General features: G+C 43.0%; 1 protein-coding gene across 1 annotated transcript; it reads right to left on the minus strand.

The window, feature by feature from the left end:
* Nucleotides 1-38: 38 nt before the first annotated feature.
* On the minus strand, nt 39-22,438 carry dcaf6 (ddb1 and cul4 associated factor 6). Its single transcript, XM_069154083.1, is given in 22 exon segments — nt 39-335; nt 433-538; nt 1,810-1,898; nt 2,029-2,185; nt 2,771-2,909; nt 3,548-3,589; nt 3,740-4,079; nt 4,213-4,316; nt 4,829-4,977; nt 4,979-5,046; nt 6,122-6,181; nt 7,624-7,812; nt 8,199-8,561; nt 8,735-8,854; nt 9,436-9,529; nt 10,819-11,030; nt 11,504-11,639; nt 12,765-12,878; nt 12,979-13,164; nt 15,133-15,225; nt 17,196-17,257; nt 21,992-22,438. Coding segments are annotated over 22 exon segments (2,979 nt in total). The 5' UTR covers nt 22,089-22,438; the 3' UTR covers nt 39-276.
* Nucleotides 22,439-22,937: the final 499 nt, after the last annotated feature.

A 22,937-nucleotide genomic window follows, 5' to 3' on the forward strand; every position in this document is an offset into this window, starting at 1 on the left:
TATTTATATATAAATATTTATATATACATTATATATATATATATATATATATATATATATACTGACGTCCTTGCCTTTTGCATTCACACAGACATATTTATCCTCATACAGAAACATCAGTAAGAAAGTCATCTTAAAAAAACACAGGGGGCTAGAAATTACACTAATTTTCAAAAGGAAGTATTCTATACTATACTTGTACAAATCTCAGGTATTTTTCAAGTGCTATACAGCAAGAAGAAAAAGTGTTTTCTTGAAAATAAAATGCCAGCCTGGCTACTGCTCGTCCTCATTTTCCTGGCCTGAACCTTCAGAGCGATCGCCTTCTAGTCGATCTACGACAAGGAAAAGGTAGATATTAAAGAGAGGGAGGGACAAATAACACTTTGTGTTATGTACTGTTAAAAACAGAGAGTTTATGTACGCGTTTACCTGATCTGATGTGATTAAGGGAGGCCAACATTCGAAGCATGAAAGAGGCCGGGACAGTGATTGTGTTTCTTGTTTCCTCTAACATCAGCTCATTCCGAGTTATTACCTTGTTGGAAAAGAAGGAGAAACGTGGAGGCAAAGGGAATATAAAAGTGTGAAGAGGATCTACATGAATAATAGAAAAGTGAGGGAAGGCAGAGAAACTGATCAGCCAGAGAGCTCGTGAAATAAAATAAAATCAGTTTCATTGAATCACGGGTTTCTGGGCCATTTTGTGGGGGCAAAATGAAGGTTTTTGCGAAGCACTAATACCTGACCCATACCCTTCATTCGACAGGTTGGGACAAACACTTTTGTGCTTTCTTGGCAAGAGAAGATGACATGAGAAGACCAATGTTATTCCCATGTCTGTACATTAAATTTGAAGCTAAGGACGGTGACGGGTTAGAATAGAAGCTGCTGATCGTAGCACCCTTAAAGCTGATTAACATTTTTATTCATTTTGTTTATTTCATTGTTTGGCAGACGCTCTTGTCTAAAGCAACATTTTTTGAGAACGGGCTAACGATAGAGAAAGGGAGTATTTGGATTTGCGGAGAAGAGCTGCGACTGTGATTTGCGAACTCGCCGTGACTGCAGGACTCGTCATGTTTCATTGTATCGTATCAGGGAGAAGGCTCATATGTCTGGATGAGGGAGTTCAGGTAGGTGGCTGCTGTTCCTGTTGGCAATGTGTAGGCGAGAGTCTGTGACTCAAACCTAATGCAAGCAGCAACAGGTGGAGACTAACAGACCAGTGTGACTTGTCAAAGTAGACAAATCACCGGTGTATTAATAATGGCTGCATTCAACTTAAGGCAGGACCTGCTTTTGTTCACTGTCATTGCTTACTGGAACGCTTCATGGAATTGAACCATCGTTAATTCCACCTTTTCTTTCCTCACCGTGGACAAGTCAAAATGTGGAGCTCTATGGCTGCCACATTTTGGGCCATTTGTAGAGGCTTTAGTGTGTCACAGTAGTCAACGCAAGATACACTCAGTCCAATGTAATGTGGTGGCGATGAGGCTGCGGGACAGACGCAACGGTGAAAGTTTAGTTGTTTAAATCTGTGTAAAGGCGTGACGTTGCTTTATGTTCCGGACTATTTCTTGCCCAGAAGCATCGACTTCATATCGCCAGCTTGAGGTTTGGATTGTATGAGAGTAATATGTTGACTTCAAATTTTGGGGGGAGAAACAAAGAAAAATTGGGGAAATTTAGGGGAACGGTAAATGTGGATTAGTCACGTCACCATTTCGGTCGTTGCTGCGGTCGTGTGTCTTGATGCCTGACGGACAATAAACCGATGACTCAAACGCGCCGATTTCACTTTACCTCATTAGCGAGGACTCTGTTGAAAGACGGTGATTCTTCCAGTGGCGACCAAATCTTGATATCATAGTCTATCCCTGAAGAAGCCAGAACTGAAACAGACCAGACAAATGAGCGCAGAGTTAACACGAGAAAACACGAGAAAACACGGTCACGTCCTCTCAGACCGGAGGACTTGGTGGGATAATCTCAGACTCGGACTGAAGCTGTAACGGGACTCACTGGGGTCGTAGGGGTGCGGCTGCAGGCAGTTGACCACGTGGTTGTCGGCTTCGAGGAGCATGAGGTGCTCTGCAGTGTGTCTGTCCCAGATGAAGATGTGTCCACAGTCGGAGCCACTCATCACGAAGTTGCTGCCCCAGAAACACGACTCCTTTATCTGGACAAAAAAAAAAAAAAAGTAAAATCATCTTAAATAATCACAACAGTTAAAGAAATAGTTCAACAGTTTGGGAATTACTCTTATTTACGTTTCTCTCTGAGAGTCTGATAATAACAGTTGGACCACTTTGATGTCAGTTTGGAGCAGGACTCGGTAGACTATTAGCTTAGCTTAGCATAAAGCATGTAAACAGGGGGAAACTGCTAGCCGGCAAGGTGTACAATTTAAGAGTTTCTATCTTGTCAATCAATGGTTTATCTGCCCTGAACTTCTGTGCAGCATTTCTGACTGCAGTGCATGTCGCCAGATTCAGTGGTTGAGACAACAGATAATATATTTCTATGTACACATAATTAGTACCAAACCTGGCAACCTTACAGTGATGACAAAACTCAAAGAAGTCACTGCACCCAATTATTCTTCCCCAAGACAAATGAAACAAACCAACATGTTGACTTTTGCGCTTAACAGGGTCTTTTTCTACATAATTTACTGACTCAGGTTGTTACCCCCCACTTCCGGTTCCTCCTTCTTAACGTTTTTCACTCGGAACTAGTGTGAAATAAATATCCTGAGGTGTACCATTGTCCTGGAGTTGCGGTGGCCCTTGTACACCATTTTGACTGAAGGTCTCCTGATATTTTGCGTTTCGCTCTCCTCCATCTCCCTTCGTTCTTTCCTCCTGCGAAAGAGCTCCTGGATACGAGCTGCCGCTGAGCGTCTGACGAAGGGAAAAGAAAAGAAAAGAAAAAAAAAAGAAAAAACCAATACAAGTGTATGTACAGCACCCAAAAACACACACAAGTCAGTGCTGCCACTGCTGCTTATAAACCCCATGCTCTAAATATACTGAATGAATACGTTCAACCATTAACAAGCTCATGTAAACAAACGTCAAGCTAGAAAGCAGGCACTTTGGAGGGTACACACCTGCTTCATATCTCCATCATATCTGACTCAACTGGTCATGTGACTTTATTCAATCCAACATACACTGGAGTACCAGTATATGAAGCCGTTTCTGATCTACTGAGGCGATCACACCTTTTGATTTGTATCTGTTTGGCTTTCCCTCGGGATGTCATGCACACGTTCATTCATTCTCCGTTTCTGTACAAGACAATGTGTGTAAAAATGCATCTGTGATGCTTCTAGTCACACCATTCGTGGAGTCAGTACTCACGTGCACGCCACTCTGCAGTTAGCAGTGAGTGTTATTAGTCGGTTGTGAGTGAAATGACCAAACCAAGACAAAACGTTATCCGAGCACTGCATGTCATGTTGTGCATTTGAGTTTAAATGCTCTGCAGCATGTCACACGGCTGACAGTCGAGATGCTTTTAGTTGCAGACACGTTACCTGATCATCCTATCTCCTACTGCAGATCCTCTGGAATTAAATCTATATTTGTAGTAAAACAGTCAATAGCAAAGCATCACAAGTTCTCAGATCAGAACACCCGGTGAACAACAGCTGAATCTAAAGAGAGAACAACCGGCGTTCACACCCTCGAGGGGTTCTCTCACTTATAGCGTGTCAACAGAAACGTACCTCTGTCCCTGTCCTCTGAACCTCGTTGAGGGGATGAGAATGGGATCGTCGTCGCTGTCATCAGAGTCCTGGTTGCCCCGTGGGGGCTGACTCTGGCCCTCCTCTCCCTCCTGCCCCCCCTCCGCTGTGGGCTCCGCTCTCCTGCAGCCTCCCGACGTGTCCTCCGTCCCCTCCGCCTGACCCGTCTCCTGCGGCGCGGACGCCACGCCGCCCCCCTCGGAGGAGCCCTCCGCCGGGCCCCGAGCTGCCGAGCTGCCGGTGTCACCGGAGCAGGAGGCGTAACACGGCGGCTCCGTGGAGGCGGCCGGCAAACTCTGCTGCACCGACGACGCAGAAGGAGCTGAGCGGGAAACACGCATCAACACATGCAGGATGGGAGGCTGCTGCAAAGCATTTTCAAATTCAGGGCACCATTTATGGTCAGTGTCCGTTTACTGTACCATCCCAGAGAAATTATTTTCTCGATGACTCACCGTGCTCCGATGCCGAGCTCAACAGACTCTCTCTGCTCTGTACCGCCACAGCCTCTGTTGTTTTGGGGCCTCCGCTGCCCATCGAGCTGGATGTGCTGCTGCTCCTGTAGGAGGAATGAAAACGGTTACCGAGCTGATGAAAGCTTACATTCGTTTTTACTCGCTCCTTGATGAGGAATCAGCTCAAATCTTTGAATCAATCAGTGTAGAAATGTTCACACTGTTGATCTCGTATACAATTCTTTAGGCGAGAATCAGATCAGCAGATTCACATATTTAACAGTGTAAACTATGTTTTCATTCTAAATTCTAAAAACATTTTTATTACTCATAGCATTTTGCTGGTGTCAAACGAGTTCTCAATCCTGCCGCCTGTAATAGCTGCTAATTATTGTCAACCTCCTATTTGTTGCCGCCTGCTTTGTTTTTGTTTGGTTGTATTTCATTTGTTGAGATAAGTAGTCACAAACTTGTCCTCCCATCACATGCTGTTGTGATGGAAGAGTTTCATAGAAGTTGAAATGAGTGGACTCCTCTTAAAACGTTCAGACCATTCGAGAGCCTTTAAGTTCAGACAGATTTCAGAGCGCTGAGGTCCACTGGACGTTTCTCTCACCACTCATCAGTGAAGTCCAGCTTGATGGTGCTGGTGGTGGTTCCCTCTGAGCTGTAGTGCAGGCTGAGGACGGGCTCTGCTGCACTGGGTCGACTGGTGGCGGTGGAGATGGCGGTGGAGATGGAGGTGGTGGTGGTGGTGGTGGTGGGGGGGGGGGCTGCTGCTCGCTGGTGCAGAAACAGATACATCAGGAGGTGAACCTGCAGCTTCTGCTGCTCCTGAGCGGGAAAGAGGAGGACACACAGGAAATACAAACCAGAGGAGTTCGTTAGTGCTGCTGACACATACCGACTGTTCATCTTAGCGTTTGAACTTTCATCACAACATCACTGATTCTTCCTGTTGTTTGCGGCATGTAACGGTTTAGAAGCACACTGGAGAAATGCAATTTTCTGTTGCATCCATTCCCTCTGATTAACAAACATTCAACAGAAATGGGAACATGCAGCAGACGTTAACGGAGCGAACGAAGGACGCACAGTAACGGAGACGTGTCGACTGTCAGCAGCCACAGCAGCGAGACAGAAATACACAAGATACACAAGTCAAAGCCCCTGAAGGATCATCACACACCTCAGCTGAGATTCTGGTTCAGATTAAGATAGTTCCCCCATCTCTTAAAATACAAGAAACAGCTGAACACAAATGTCAAATACATTTGGGGTCATTTAGAAACAGCATCTCTGTTACCGTCTGTCCACCAGAGAGCGTTGACAGGTTAGTGTTTCAGCTGGAAAATATTCTGCATAGTGCTCACAACTCTTAACGAACAAGTTTAATAGAGCCTCCTCGTATATCGGCCTCAAAAACTGAGTATTAGTTCGGCTCTATTGTTTTAATTTTCTGTGACACGAATCAAGAAAACAATGAATTAAAATAAGTTGTAGCCTTACTCAAAAACTGGATGAGTCAAATAAAAAAATAAGCTTTTTGGTGTAATGTTCAGATAATGATATGTTTGTATATTCTTGATGGACGTTCATGTCACTGAGCTGAACTAAGTTTAGATATCGGTGTGACTGCATTACTCACATCTTTAAATAATCAACAGTACTATTGTCATTATATCCTTCAGACCAGGTGACAGTAACTTGGATCAGATAGACTGATGCTCGGTCTATCTGCTGGACAGAAAAGTGTGGGACACAGAGACAGCAGAGGCATGACGACAGTGGAGGACAAACTGTAGAGAGGGACAGTGTGAGGGAGAGAGTTTAAGACGGAGGGTGAGGATGACAAAGCGAGTGGCAGGGTGGGGGTCGAGGGGTCGACAGGGGGGGGGGGAGGACGCACCCTGCTGTTCGTCAAGAGTCATGGATCCCAGCTGTTTGTTTACCACAGAAGAGGGGGAATCTGGAACACAAATGAGACCGACTAAACATCGAAGACAGAGGTCAAACCTGAGGACTCACACAGTCAAGGCGCATGAGGGTTAAAAACTTCAAAGTCATATTAAGAAAAATTTCAAAAAAAAAATCCAAGGCCAAGCAGGAAGAGCTTAAAACAAAAATCAGCCAAAGGGAAAAAAAAAAAAAAAAAAAAAGCTTCATTTGAGCATCAGAGATTAGTAAGTCTGAATGAAAACAAGGAAATGAGGTTCACACATGCTCACTTCAGATGTACTTAGACATGTTTTATTCCTGCTGTGTCATCTAAAACCTGAAAATCACAACCATCAAGAAGTGCTTACTCTTAGATGTTGCAATGTAAAACAAATACAACAGGAAATGTGTTTGCCTGCTTGCTACACTCTGAATTTCTCCAACGTCATTTCAAATGATGAAAGGTTAGTAATAACAATCTTGTGACTACCAAACAAAAGCCACACTTTCCTGCTCTCCATCTTTTAGTGAGGTCAAAAAATTCAAGCAACTGTCCTTTACCCAATGGATGAATCTCTAGTGTCAAACACACAACAACTTGTCTGACAGAAGCCCCTTTCAGACGTGATCATTTTAAATATCATTCTCATATTTGTACCTTCAGAATCACTTTAATGAAAAATTTAAACCTGACAGAAGATTTCTGTCACTTGCATCAAATTAATGTGAAGACATGGGAAAGTTAGAAAGTTAAAGATTTTAAATAAATGCCTTTCTTCTTAAGAGCACTTTTTAACACGTCTATCACTTATTTACTCTTCTCTTGTGCGCAGAGAAAATAAAATCAGTTATATAAACTGTGAACTGCTGTGAATGAACACATGTTCAACTCATTGAGGAAATGTTTCTCATGTCGGATCAGTCTCTAAAAAGATTATAATAATTCCTCTTTCGGTGTGGAGCAGCACAAGTAATGTGACATGTCTGAAAAGGGCTTTATTCTAAAAACTGAAGTGAGATCAAACCAACGTAAAAGCAGCTACTTATGCACGTTAAATCCACTTGTAGAGGCGACTGGTCAGTGTGCATCATCAAACATGGGTGATCAACCACATGAGCCATGAGGACGCCAAAGCAGAGCTTCATACCGGCTGGTGCCACTCCAACGGGAGAGTTTGCAGGTGAAAAATCAAGCAACAAGTGGAGAGATGGAGTGAGAGCATTAGTGAGCGGGGGGGCTGAGCAAACAGTGGAGAGGTGCATTATCGGGGAATGGAAAGAGGATCACTGTGGGGTTAGTGGTCAGTTCTGGCAACACCGGGGCTGTCTGGAGCCTCACTGTCTACAAACAGACATTGGCTGCCTCGGCTACATAGAGGGGACGGGGTAAGATGGCAGGGGAGGGGGCCCAGGCGAACAGCCCGTATGGAGGGGGTTGCTGCGGGGTTGGGCGAGCTCGGAGGGGCGGGTAACCTGTACGGGGTTGCGTCTCAGCGGCAGCAGCAGCAGCAGCTCTTTGTGAGTGTCTCTCAGGGGCTGCAGAGGAAGAAGAGGAAGAAGAAGGGGCCGCTCGCTGACCCTGTCCTGGGGGGTCGGCCAGCCGGAGCAACCTCTGCAAACGCCTACACACTAAACTTATGGGCAGCCGATGAGGACCGTACTCTGACAAAGAGGCAGAGGAAGAGAGGGAGAGTGAATGCACGATTAGAAGACTGAGGGAGGACGATGTGAGGAGAAGGTCGGGAGCAGAGAGTCAGGCAAAATAAACGAGTAGAGGGACAACAGGATGCTGAAGGAAAAGAGAGTGAAGTGAGGCTGCTGCTTGAGTGGAGTGGCTCCAACGAACACACACACACACACACACACCCACACACACACACACACACACACACACACACACACACACACACACACACACTCTCACGCACTCACACACACACACACACTCACACACAGGAGTTAACCCGAGGATACCTACTCGCTGGATGGAGCAATAAAATGTGGATTTCTGAACAGTGAATCGTTTCCAAGCATCTCTGGGCTCTTACCTGAGAGGGCGGGCTCAGAGGAGGGCGTGGCTGTCGGCGTGGGGGTGCCGGTCGCGTCAGCCTGACTCCTCTGCTCTGAGTCGGGGGAAGACGTGAGGGGGGAGGAGGAGGAGGCGGGGGCCGAGTTCGCCACTGAGGAGGAGCTGGAAGGAGGAGGTGCTGTGACTGTTGATGATGATCCTGAGGAGGAAGAGGAAGTGGATTTAGGTATGCGGGTGGCCGCAGCGGCCGCAGGATTGGCAGGTGCCTCCGGGGAGTCTGTCCCCACAGGCCTCGCGGGGATGCTGGACTCCTGACTGGAGTCTGCGGTCGGGGCAGCTGGAGTGTTGGACGTCCCCTCTGGACGGACGGCTGTTCCTGTGACTGAAAAAACAAAAAACAGATGATTAAGATTTTAGGGACACATATTCTCTAAGACTCTCCACTGCTCACGCACTCTTCTTTACTGACATTTATTTTAGCACAATCAGCATTTAGTGTGGCTACAAATATGAACACATTAATAAGTGTGGTTTGAATAGAATCAGATGCAAAACCTCTGGGTCGTGTCTGAGGTCGGCTTCCTCTGCTGCCCTGAGCCTCACTGGCCTCCTCAAACCACCGGGATAACATGTCCGACATCCTCTGCATCAGAGACACGTTTGGACTCTGTTCCCCTACAACAAGGAAGGAAAGCATCTTCAGATCCCCCTTCAGGTTGAAGTTTGATCTTTCGCAGCAGAACATCTCACTCTGAGATGAGCAGTTGTCATATAAACAAGAACGTCCCAAAACATCCTGTTTAAAGGCCATTTAACAGATTAGTTCCGACCCTCACAAAGTAAAGGGAAATTTTGATTTGATGAGTGAGACTAGTTTTTGCAAATTGAATCCCCCAAAAAACCTAAACTGGAAAAAGACAAGAGTGAACAAAGTCAAGTGAGCTTACAGGGGTCGAGAGCTGGAGATTTTTCCCATCAAACAATGGTCTCAAACCAAAATGAGTTTGGTTGTGGTTTAAGTGCTTATGTTGATGCGCTGCTCAGTCAGATGCAGCTCGTTAAATGTGAAGCCCATTTTATGCTCTGGGTTTGGAGTCTTGCTAGAAAATTACAAAATCTAAAGGGGGAAAAAATAAGCAAATAATGTGCTTGAATTGTTTAAAACATTTGGGGAGCCTTACAAGATTTTCCTCAGGAGGTCGGCTCTGTAACACGAGACCTCTTTAAAGGAGCAGGAGGACATACGACGATCTTACCATCTCTCTCCCTCTCACTCTCAGGACGAGCTCGGGGTCCAGTGTCGGACCAGTCACCTCGTAGACGGAGGCGCTTCACTGGAGGCTGCCTCAGCTGTGGAAACACGGAAATACACACACACACACACACACACAGAGAGAGAGAGAGAGAGAAAGATTAGCAGTTTGTCAGTCAAAGCATGGTCAAAAATAGCTCCGCTGCCAAAGCAAAACACTGCTTGTCTCTGTCAGTGTCCTCTTTAAAAGAAGTGCCTCCCTCCCTTCTGGCTGCACGACCGAGGTTGCCTTCACTTTCCAGTCCCCTGGCTCGGTCTGCAGGGCAACAGGCCGAGAGCCAGGAATAGAAAAGAAAAAAAGGGGGGGGGGGGCGATGGGGGTCTTAGTGGATGGACTATCAACCGCTTAACTCAGGAAATGTCATCAGGTCTGTACAGGTAGTGAAAAACAGCAGAGGCCGACAGATAGTCGAAAGAATCGGTGAGAAAAAGGCCGTCAACAAATGAGGTCACAGGTCGAGGAAAGGGAAACAAGAGAGGGGTAACTAGCTTTTCCTTGGCTGCCCCCCACCTCGCCTACCCTCACCCCCCCCCCCCCCCCCCCCCCGTTCCACACCTCATCCTGAACTATTTTGGTGGATTGAGGAACGCTGCCTGCGTCGGTCGCTGTATTTGGAAAGGAATGCGCGTGGTGGGTTGCATCTCGACACAGCTGAACTCTCCGCTGGCACCGTGATCCAGCACATTCAGACACACATGAAGACCAACGACGACCGTAAACACAGTTGACCTCACTGTTCATATGTCGGGTTTCCAGACTGCTCAAACAAACCAATGGCATGACGAAATATAAGTAGGAACGATGCCGATCGGTCAGCGATCCGTGACGTCTCCCCTGCATTTCCTCCTCTCTCCTCCGTTCTGTGTCTTTGGGTTTTCGGGGTCATTTGCTCCCTTCGCTGCATCGGCCGGCACAGATTTAGCACCGACGTCTGCAGCGCTCAAGACACCAACAACAAAGTCCACTCTGTTTACAGCAAACTGTCTTTTCAACCCAAAAAATATCAGCCGCACTGAAGCCTCTGCTCGGCCACACGCATGCTCATCTTCTGTGATGCTCCGGGAGGAGCAGCTGGATTTTTGATAATGAACTGTTTTTGTTATTTAACAACAAATAATGCTCTCTGCTTTTATTTCACGTATTCTTCTTCCTTGTGGCCTACATTACCCAGAGTGCAGCGTCGGGTTGGTTTGGCAGTATAATCAAAGTGGGGATCTGAACCAACCTCATCAACCAGTTAAAATCTGACCGACCCCAACGACCAACGACATAAGAGGAAGCTAAAACACACATTTCCCATCAGGAGTCGTGATGTGTAACACTCACCTCCTCCCTCCTCTCCTCCGACGGGCCCTTGAGCTCTCGAGCCTGGTCGTCTTTGGGATCAAACAGGTAGATGTAATCGGAGGAGTAGCTGACCAGCACCTCCTGACCGTCCTCGCTGTAGCAGAGAGACGTCACTCTGCACGACTTGTTGGACAGGTGAGCTGGAACGAACCGAACACACATGCCCGTCGTCCCGCGGCCCATGTAATTACCTAAGAATGACAAACAACATGAATATTTAGCGAGCGAGAGACAGTTGCAGCTTCAGCTGCGCGAACAGGATTCTTCAATGTATTTATCAACCGTGGCTATCACGTATTTCATTCTGTGAGTAAAAAAAAAAAAAACTGTTTCATCGGATTTGTGAAAGAAAGACGCTTTATAAAAACATTACAATGTACTGCAGGTGTCACAGGGATTTAAGTGCCACAGGAAAAAGTCCAAATATTAATAATCTCAATAGACCGGGCACAGCACAGCAGGATGGGGCTAAAAGAGGAAACCTCGCAGGTCCTCTTCCTCTACCTATCAATAACTGCTAATAATGCTGAAGGTAAAACTAAAGGTACGTCTCAACTGTAATCAGTCACCGCATTTTTCCACCAAAGGCTGAATGTAAACCGTGAATGTAAATCCACCAAGTATGAAGATGGAACATAAAGAAAGCAGAGTGAATGCAGTTTACCCGTCGCTCTGGTGCCCAGCATGCGTCTGTCGTAGATCCGAACCGAGCTGTCGGAGCAGCCGACGGCCAAATAGTACGGCACCAGAGGAGAAATGGATATGGAGGTCGCTGCTCTTCGACAGTTTATCAGGATGTCCTGAAATCAAAGCAAACACGAGGAGGTGAAGTTGAAAACGCCGCAATATGAAGCTATTTCTGATCCATGCCAGCAGGAGTTTACAGGTTTACAAGCCACAGATAATCCTACTACACACCCAGCAGTAGTTTAATAGGGACACAAACCTAAAACTAAGGTCATCTAATGTAACAGTCCTGTAAAAAGAATCCTACAGTCATGTTATCACGTCGAGTTTTTGCTGAAACTGTTTGAGAGCTGTTGATTCAGCTTTACTGTCACGTTGAAGGCTGCAGTTTGTGATGTTGTTGCGGTACATTACATCATCCCGAGAGGTGTTTCTCATATTTTGTCACATTTTGACCACATGAATGTCACCGAGGGTCGATGAAAGAAACATCTTTACTGCAGCGCCACCTCTCTTAAACAGTTTCAACGAACACTGAACATCGCAGCCTTTTTTTCCTGCAGGTCTGTTGTATCACACTGCAGCAGTTTCAACTTGCTGTATCTAATAAAGTGGCAGCTGAGGGGGAGATATAGAGATGATGGCAGATAGAGGCCGGAGAGCCGACGACACTGTCTGCTAAAGCGATTCTCAGTTTTAGGATCACAGGTTCTGATCTGGAGCATGAAATACGAGAAGCTGCAACACAATCTAGGAGGGCTGAGTTTCTCTCTCTCACACACACACATCCATCATCTGAAGGAGCTGGACTGAAGCCAAGAAAGCCGTTTTGTGAATAACTCCAAAGGCGGTAAGCTGTTTGTGAAGAGAGCAGTGGAAGTAAAGGACGGAGGACAGCTTAATTCAATATTAAGACTGATTCCTCTAAACTATAATAAAAAGATAGACAAACAAAAAGCAAAATATGACAAGTTCAGAACCGTGTAAATTCTGGTTTCTAAATGAAGACTTTTTTTAAACGAAGAAAGTATTCCCGAACTATCGACCGCCACGAACTGAACTTCAGTTGAAGATCAATAACCTGCCAGTTTCTCCACATGTAAAAAAGGCGATCCTTTGATCCGTCCCTCCAGTTAAAACATAAGGAGATATTAGTGATCCCGCGACCACCCACGCTCTGTCGATGCGTGATGAACCGCAGACTGAAAGGAGACCAAATATCACAGCTGTCACCGTACATCTTTGCAGTCTTCTTTAGTGCAGCTCGTCTTCGTGCGAAGGTCGAACCATCGCACGGTGCCGTCCTCCCCACATGACAGGAACGTGTAGGGGTCATTCGGTACGGTCATAATCTGCCCAAACAGCACAAAAAGTTAGCAGACGGACAAGTTAAGAGAAAGGCCAGTTTGTTTTTTCTAAAGGCCACAGCTCCTGCGAAATGTTGAGCGGCACCTCGTAAGCGGTTCCATAATGGCAGGTGAACTGACACTGCCGGTTGTACTCGGGACTCTTCTCTGTGTGGGTGTAGTAGATGATGCCGTCTCCGGAGCAGGAGATGATTTCCTGATCGTTGGTGTGCGGCATGAACTTTGCACTGAAGATATTCGCCCGGTGACCCGAACGTATGGATTTCTTGACCTGAAGAAGAGACGCAAAATTACATTATGGCTGCTGGGAAAAAAAAAGAAAAAAAAAGAGTTCCCATCAGCAAACCAAAGTAAAAAGTTTTTGTACATTTTAAACAAACAAGACACAACGAGTTCATTTGTGATATTCAGAGATGCTGATAGATGGAATTTGTAATCTTTCTACATATTCAGCCCAGCAGTTTATCCTTGTTTCCAGCATTTGTCTTAACAGCAACAAGCTGCTGGCTGAAGCTGTTTATTTACATACAGATACAAGAGAGTAACCGAATTTCCCAAAATTATATATATAAAAAAACCTACACTTAAAGACATACTTTAAACTACATCTTGCCTAATACTTAGACATATTTAACATGTATTTATTAAATTTTTTTATCCCGCACCTCAATTTATTGGATATACAGCGGGTAAAATAAGTATTGAACACGTCGACCTGAAATTTTCACCAGATGTTGGTAACAACCCAAGTACACCATACATATAAAGAAACCAAAACAAATAAGTTCAGAAATTAAGTTATGTTTAATAATGTGAAATGACACAGGGAAAAAGTATTGAACACATGAAGAAAGAGAGGTGCAAAAAGGCACGGAAAGCCAAATCAACAGCTGAAGTCTATCAGTAATTAGAAAACAATCTGGCCCCTTGTCAGTGCAAATTAATATCAGATGGTTCAGTCCCAACTAATGGCCTTTAAAAAGGCGTCTCAAGAAACATCTCATGATGGGTAAAAGCAAAGAGCTCTCTCAAGACTTTCACAACCTTATTGTTGCAAAACATACTGATGGCATTGGTTACAGACGCATTTCTAAACTTCTGAATGTTCTCGTGAGCACTGTTGGGGCCGTAATCCGGAAGTGGAAAGAACATCATTTCACCATAAACACACCAGACCAACAGTGAGGTTTGGAGGTGGGAACATCATGGTGTCGAGCTGCTCTTCAGCACACGGTACTGGCAAACTTCACATAACTGAAGGAAGGATGAATGGAAAAATGTACCTTGACATTCTTGATAAAAATCTGCTGCCATCTACCAGGAGGATGAAGATGAAACGAGGGTGGACATTTCAGCAAGACAATGATCCCGAACACACAGCCAAGGAAACCCTCAATTGGTTTCAGAGAAAGAAAATAAAGCTGCTAGAACAGCCCGGCCAATCACCTGAATCCAATTGAAAATCTAAGGAAAGAACTGAAGATCAGAGTTCATAGACGAGGCCCACGGAACCTTCAAGATTTGAAGGCTGTTTGTGTGGAAGAATCAGCCAAAATCACACCTGAGCGATGCATACGACTAGTTTCTCCACACAGGAGGCGTCTTGAAGCTGTCGTTACCAACAAAGGCTTTTGTACAAAGTATTAAAGAAATATCAGCAAGCGTGTTCAATACTTTTTCCCTGTGTCATTTCACATTATTACACATAACTTAATTTCTGAACGTATTTGTTTTGGTTTCTTTGTATGTACGGATTACTTGCGTTGTTACCAACATCTGGTGAAAATTTCAGGTCAATAGCAGCTTTAGAAATATATTTACTGAGAAAAATGGTGACATGTTCAATACTTATTTTACCCGCTATTTTGTCACGTCTTTTTTTTTGTTTCTCAATCTACCCTGAAATTTTTTAGAAAGCTAAATGTTACAGAAAAAGGGAGACCAAGCACTCTAGTGTACTCTGCACATATGGAAAAAAAAATACATGTAAGGTGCATTAATAATTCAATAGTTCAGAGCAACTATCAGATAGTATTTCTGCTTGAAAAGCCTTTTAGTTTTTCTGTTATCCTGCAACAAAAACATTACCTCCTTATGACCTTCGTTATTAGCTGGAAGTTAATAAATAAACTACAATGAGTCGGGTGTCGTGTTCCCTTCTTCTGGAGTTTCTCCACGCGTTGTGTCAAACATACTTAAAGTGACACTACTTGTTTCCAGTTCGCTGATTACAACTTACCTTTTTGTTGTATGGGTTGGTGATAACCAAAAAGGTGTCATCCGACCCCGAAAGGATATATTCACCCGTGTCGTTCCAGGATATGGTGTTGACCTGCAGGGACACCAGACACACACACAGGAGGTATTTTGGGGGTTTACATAAAGGCTGAAACAAGTAGTTCAATAATGAATCTAACTGGCAAGTCATTTACTGAAGGAAAAATACTAAATATTTATTGCCTCTTCAAAGTGAGGACTCGCTGAACTTCTTCATTTTAGAAGAATGATACAAAACAAGCAGAAAGAGACGTCAGTGTGCAGGAAAAGAGTTACAAACATCTTCACCCTTTTTCTGACTTTATAACCAGTGACAGGTTGGAAGATAAATGTTTATTATTATCATCATCAGAGAAGAACAAAGGAAAACACAATATTTCCCTGCAAAAGGAATACATTTATTTGTATGCTTCGGCATTCTGTTTTCAGGTTTTCCTTCGTCTGTACTTAACAATGCAATATCTTAAAAACGCCTTGATGGAATTTCTTTGCAGTGGCACAAACTTTCACTTCGTCCCAAGGCAGAACTGATTACACTTTAGGGGCAAAGGTGAAAGGTCAAATGTCGAAGTGACAGTACGTCCTCCCATTCTCGTAAACGCAAAATCTCAGTAAAGTCTCACGGCACTTCCTGCAAATTTGGCACAAACGTTCAATTGGACTGCAAAGATATCCTGAAAAGACTTTTAGTTGAAGTAATGCAGAGCAAAACTGATCTAAAACCTTGAAAAAGAACAATTAAAAAAAAAAAATTGCCAAATTAAAGTCTTTTTTTTTTTTTTAGTACAAACGTAACGCATTAATTTACAAGAACATTAAAGTTTTATTCTCCAATTGAAACTACTTTCTTTAACACTTTCATTAGCTGAAATTAAGACTGAATTGCGGTCCCACAGTTACCAGTGGACCTCAAGATGAGCCCGAGAACAACGCATCAGCTCACCGGGCGGATCAATATTTCATCAACACCTGCAGCCTCGTTCGCCGTTTCTCCATCACACAGTCGCTCTGCTGCGATCAATGAGATTACACTGTGTGTGGGCGACTTCAATCCCACATGAGCAACTACGACATCCTGCAAACTGAACTCGCACCCCAATCGTATAAAACCTTTCAACAGGTTTGATTTGATTTCTGAGAGATGAAACTATCTCTCATCTGATGACAGATTAACACACGGTGACGAGCAGATTGAGATGAGGCAGGGATGATGGGATTCATCATGATGACATGTTTTAAACACAGGTCTGAGTATCTTGTGTAATATGGTACAATGAAGACACACAACCGGCCAACGGATTCACAGTTTCCTGTTAATCGCTCATCGTTGGATCACTTACATAATCCAAATGTCTGTTCGCTTATTTTTGGTGCCAAAAAAATCAGATACTGATTCTGATCAATCATTTGGTCTGAAAGACGTCTTCATATGTATTTTTTTTTAGTCCAGACAACAGTCTGTATTCATAACTATTCATACTCACTCATTCATTCATAATAATGTTGTAATCTCAAGGGAAAAGAGTCAAATCAACACATTTAAGATGCTGCACACAGAAAATGATAAATGTTATTGTTCTATGATGAATGACTTGATTGATCAATGACTGAAGTAGTAATTCATTGTTTTTTTTGTTGGTCAACTAATATTTAACAATCCACAATGTTAACAAAGGACATCGCAGCTTGTCTGTACATCACTTAAACAGATCACACACTCAGCAAATGCAATAACATCTTATTGTCGTATCAGCTGTGCTTATAGAGGGCAGTTATTAAAGTGCTCCTGCTTGCATGCTGTGGTTGATGTGGTGTTTTGGACGGACTGATGTCCTGGCTGATAGTGTGACAGAACGTGTGACCGTTGTGTCAGCCTCAGGTTTCTCAGAGGCACTAACCACCCGACCTGATGTCAAAGATCTGTCCGAGGCTGAGGAGAAGCTACACGATGTACGTTTTCTTACGAGAGAACATGAACTCATAAAAAAAAATGTATAAATAAATGAATAAAAGTGGGTCACTTACGCAGCCATCATGTACATTCAGTGTCGCTTCAAGTTTAAGCCTCTGGACAAATTCTCTTCTACCTGTGAAAACAGAAATATGCACATTTTAAACATCGTTTTCAATCCTCTTCATCTACCTACTGTTGATCTATCTTCACTTTAGTTAAGTGCAACAGGAGCGCGAGCTGGAATGAAATGTCACATTAAACATTAGTATCCGGTATTTCCGTAACCTGTTGTGTATTATTCATGCGCTGGAAGCCTGGTTTGCACCAACAAACAAAAACAGCAAAGTCCAGCAGAAACGATGCTCTAATCAGACTGTAAATACAAGAAAAGTGCTCTGGTAGTATTTTCTGTTGCGCAGCAGCAGTTCATGTCGGTCTTCAGTAACAAGACATTCAGATTTGATTTCAGTGGACATCTTCCTCTGAAGGTGCAAGTCAGTGAACAACAAGAGAAAACCTGCTGTTATATTATTACACAACTTCCTTTCTGTGTGAAGTGATCACTGAATCCAAATCAATTCAAGTCATTTCATAAAGAGGCCGGAGGCATCAGAGGGTTCGTCATATTATTAGAAATGATGAAAGCCTGGAAGCACCGACCGAAATGTGAGACACGTGGAAATAAATGAATGTTTATCCATAATGTTTATCATGTTATTCTTCAACTAGTTTGACTGGAAAAAAAGAAAAGCTATCGAGATGAATTTCCTGCAGTTTTAAAAAGTATATTTGCTAAAGACGTGACAAATGTGAGCATTTAAAAAAGAAAAAAAAAACATTCGTGAGCAGTTCAATTTTGATCTTAGTGGGAATATTAAATTCATATTATTAGTCTATTTCATATGTGACATGACAATTAGGGACAGCTGGGAGAAGCTCTGACTGTTATTCACATGAATCACTCACAGACTTCCTGCAAATCTAATAAAAAACCTGCCGTTACAAGTCGAAGCTCTCGGTTGAACACGCAGAACCGGAGTTTCACAACTGGCCTCCGAGACGTTAGATTATACGTTTTCAAAACAGAAACGCAACACTTCCAGGTAGGACGAAGGAAGTCGGCTGCCGGTTTGGACGTTGATCATCGAGGACATTACTGCAGCGTTTCCATTCCAGCCGTCTTCAGGACGTGCTGTGCTCACAGCACGTCCTGAAGACGGCAGAGGACCGTTTTTGCGTTTCGTAAACAAGAAAACAAATATGTACTATTTTTGGGATGCAAGCTCTGATACCGATATCGTCCTGATACTATCTTAAATAGCTGGATCAGGTACCGGTCCAATACCGATGTCGTCTTACACATAAAAGAATGACTGCAGTCTCGTTCACTCAGCGAGGCAAACAGTTCATTAATCAAACACCGGTACCGGATCAGCACATCTGTATCAGCCGGTACCCACAGAAAAAGATGCTTATTTATCTACTGATTAATTGTTTAGTCAATTAAGAGCCAGAAGATGCTGAAAAACGGCCTTCACAGTTTTCACAGCCCAAAGTTCAATCTTCAGATATCTCAAGAAAATCAATCAGTTCTCGTTCATGGCATCAATTTACCTCGATGTAAAAACAGACAAAAGTAGCAGAACCACAAACAACTTAAACAATTCAATTGATAAAAAAAAAAAAAAAAAAAAAAAAAAAAAAAAAAAAAAGTTCATATTAATAGCAATTAATTTGGACTAATAGATTAATCTGAATATGACAAGACAAATCCTGTGTTTGGCCTGTTTTAAATGGAAATTAGAAGATGATTTAATTCCGATATTCCAGATAAATCTCCACACAAAAAAAAAAAATCACCAAGATTTTACATTTCTACTTCTAAACCTGTCAAAACTCTCAGCTTCAACACATCTGTCCTACCTGTTTTATGTTTTACTTTGCTTCCTTTTGATTATTATAGTTTTTTTGAAGTCTTCTATCACCATGGAGACATCATCCAAATAAACAATAAACCATGCGCTACAGAGGAACTGCAAACCCCCCTCACCCCCACACCCCCCCCCCCCCTCCACACACACACACTTGTTACCTCCCAGCCCTCTCTGAGCTAAATATAACCTTAGAGAGCTGCGACCCGCACATCACTGCATGTATCGTCTCCCTGCACACAATAACAGCTCCGACTATATCTCAGTCACGCTAAATACAGCACTGACTAAACCTCTGAGGAACCTGCTCCACCTCCGCTGCCTTATAAATCGTCATCAGCCGCTTGCGTGCTGCTGACTGTTTGACAGGACGTGGCGCAGACAACAAGTCGCTGTGATGAACCTCCCCGTCTTACAGCCCGCAGCCCCGTTCTCCGTTTACGCTCACAACCAACGCACACACACGCAGAAAAATGACCATATCTGTGGTAAAAAAAACTCAGACCGGTCAGTCTGCAGCTCGGTTCTGGTCGAGCAACAAAGACTTATGAAACAAAAATCATCAAAATCCTTTTTTTGGACCACATCGAACAGTCACTTTTACACATTCAACCCTGGACTGTGGATCTTTTAAGGCTTATTATCTGTGTGTAACATTTAAAAGGTGACACAAAGAGCTTCACACAAGACCAAAAAAAACAAAAAACATAAATAGGTTTTAAAGAAGGAAATATAATTGAGCCCCAGCGATATATTCGCTGGGCGACTTCATTGGCCCATAGTGGCCTATTACAGATAAATCTGTATCGACTCATATGTGGCTGACATGAAGACTATTTTTACAGAAGTATGCTGAAAAAGAGGCTTGAATTAGAAAGTCTTCTATTTGTGTATTTTTTATAGTTATTTATAATTATCGAACTCCCACTGAAGTTCACTGTTTCAGTGCACTGATGAATAAACTGTAAAATATCCGTCCTCCATTACCAGTCACAAGAGTCAAAAGTGTTTGATAACCACATTGAAGCAATCATTGAAGTGTTTATAAAGACTGTATATAAAAAGTTTATATATATATATTAACAAACTTGTTTGTTTTTTTTACTCCTTGGTATTGGCTCTGGCCCTTAAAATCCAATATCAGCCAGCCTCTTAAATATAAGATAAAAAAATAAAAAAAAACATCTAAATTAAGCATGAAAGTAAAAACAGCAGGGCAGCTAACGTCTGGTGCAAACTATGAATAAATTAACCCAAATTTAAATTCATTAAAAGCAGCAGCAAACAGAAAAGACGTTAAATGTTTTCTGGGAGTTTGATCCTGCAGCAGAAACACTCGGCGCCGCTCCGGCATGTTTCGTTGTGACCGCGGAGACACCGAGCAGCAAAACACTCAGGATCTGGAAGCTGTGGGACCAATAATCAACACGCTTCCTGCTTTCGTGACAACTTTAGTGCCCTGCAGTGCTGTGACACAAATATTTTAATGAAGGGAACTCAAATGCTGCCGGTTTTACTTGCTGTAAATGTGTTTGACACAGCCGATGTCTGTGTTGAAGTTTAGAGCTGAAGCGTTCATTCAATGTGTGAATGTTGTGAAAAGTCTTTCCAGATATGTTGTTGCCTTTTTTTTTTTTTTACATTTCTTCTTACATTTTTTTTAATCATTAATAGACTATTCAATTTTTTTGTATGCGTCGTTCTATTAATACAGAAGTCAACGCTGGAAATCAGCCTTTTCTTTTTCTCTTGATAACGAGACAAATTCAAACAGTTATCAGGAGAAAACAAGCTTTGTTTTCAGAAAAGAAAAAAAAATAATCATAATTTCCTTGTGATTTCAACATTATGGAATTAGAATAAAATAATTGAGCCGTTCGTGGCTGCCGTACTTCAAGGTTGTGAAGCTCGTTTCCAGTTTGAACGCGAGGCCACAACTCAAACACAGGCTCTAAACCTGTCAATACACATACAGCGTGATCTTGTGTATACGTGATGGGATAAATAATCAATGCTAAAATATTGTGATCTTCTGTGACAGTGCTGTTATCAGTTCTGCGGATTCTTGTGGATTATACATATATATATATTTTTTGTTTTTATTATCTCCTATTCTATTAATATTAATAAGCAGACTTTAGACAATATTTGAGTTCCTCTGCAACCATTTCTGCTAAATCAGCAAGTGTTTGACTTCTTTGTGGCTGTTTCACACGATGATGAGTCTGTTTATACCGTGAGCACTTTCTTGGGTGTCCTTTCTACTGTTCAAACATTGCTGCAGAACTGAAAGCACTTCATAAACACATTACACGACCGATCTCTGCTGTGATTACATTATATCTGTCCATTTCGTGGGCTATACTTCAGAGCTCAGCTGCATGTGCACCGCGTGATTGATTTGCAGCAAACCTGTGATTTATTTTTTTTTTTTTCTACTGAAACTACATCTGTGCTGCAAAATAATAATAATAATTTTTTTTTAAAAAGAGAAATCTGCAGGAGGAGATAAATATGACTTAACCCCCACAGAGAGCTGCTCCGTCCCGGGATTATACATAACCTTTAATCCGATCTATTTAGTGTTTGAGCTCTTGCAATCCGCACATCTCTCTCTCTCTCTTTTTATTTGTTTATTTTTACATAATAAATTACACGTCGCCGGTGTGTTTACACCGCAGGAGAAGCTCGCAGCTCTTGTTATGGAGCAGGTAGTCTGACGGGCCCCCCCACCCACCCCTCCACCCCCGGTGGGATGATGGGAGGGTGGTGGTGGTGGTGGTGGGGGGGGGCTCAGTCCAATCTGATTCAGCACCACAAACACACACAATGTTATATCAACACATGTTTTCTTTCTCTCACATGTCATCGTTAGCGTTTAATTTAAGAGGCTTGTTGTTGTTGGTTTTTGTTGTTGTTGTTGTTGTTGTTCTTACCTAGATAGTTGGTCCTGATGGTGTTGGGCTCGTTGTATCCAATTAAGCGTTTATTAACGTCCCAAACCAGGTTGCCGGAGCAGGACATTGTGACCATATGTGGTGTTTAATTGACAATAACATTGAAACTAAGCTAACCCTTCTCCCGATGATGTCGCCGTTTATCTATCGTCGCTTCTGCTTTTCAAGCCTGATCAGATCAGTCCCCCCTTTTTCTTTTTTTTTTTTTCTTTTTTTTTTTTTTTTTTGCCTGTCGGGACGGCGACTGGCGTTAGCCGGCGGCGGCGCTCCTCGTTCGCATCGCTGGAGGTGAAAGACTCCGCTCCTGTCCCGTCTGCGCTGTCCTCCCGAGTTTACCCCGACTGTGTCCCTGCTCTCCGGGCTGCTAACTATCTGTCCTGCTAGCCTAGCCTGGTTTATTTCTGCTAGCGCACAGCGGTCAGCTGTGTCCAAACAACGCGATAAAATGCGTGTTTTGAAAAAAAAAAAAAAAAAAAAAAGCGGAGGGGTGCATTCGTTTTGGTTACGGCCGGAAGCTGTCGGGAAGGAGTCTATCCGGGGAAGCTGGAAATTTTTTTTTTTTTTTTTTTTTTTTTTTTAGATTGTAATGCCCTTATTAGCCACAGTTTTGCCTTTTAATTAATTATTAATGATGAACAGCTGTGATGATAAACTAACCTTTACGTTGAGGGGATTTCAGGACATTTCTATTGCTGTGGAGCTTCTATTTCTTGTATATAATATATATAGATATATACTGTACTGTATATACTGTGCATTTAATATTTTTTACTGCTATTTTATTGCTTTTTTATTATTCTATTATTATCTTATTATCTGTATCTATTATTGCTTCTGTATGCTGCTGTAGCGAAAAAAAATTCCCCTCGGGGATTAATAAAGTAACTACCTACCTATTGCTGTTTCAACTAGCAGGTCAGGTCAA

The sequence above is a fragment of the Embiotoca jacksoni genome, unplaced genomic scaffold, assembly GCF_022577435.1.
Source record: "Embiotoca jacksoni isolate LCO1_2020_lvr unplaced genomic scaffold, fEmbJac1.0.p SCAF_2, whole genome shotgun sequence".
Classification (NCBI taxonomy): domain Eukaryota; kingdom Metazoa; phylum Chordata; class Actinopteri; family Embiotocidae; genus Embiotoca; species Embiotoca jacksoni.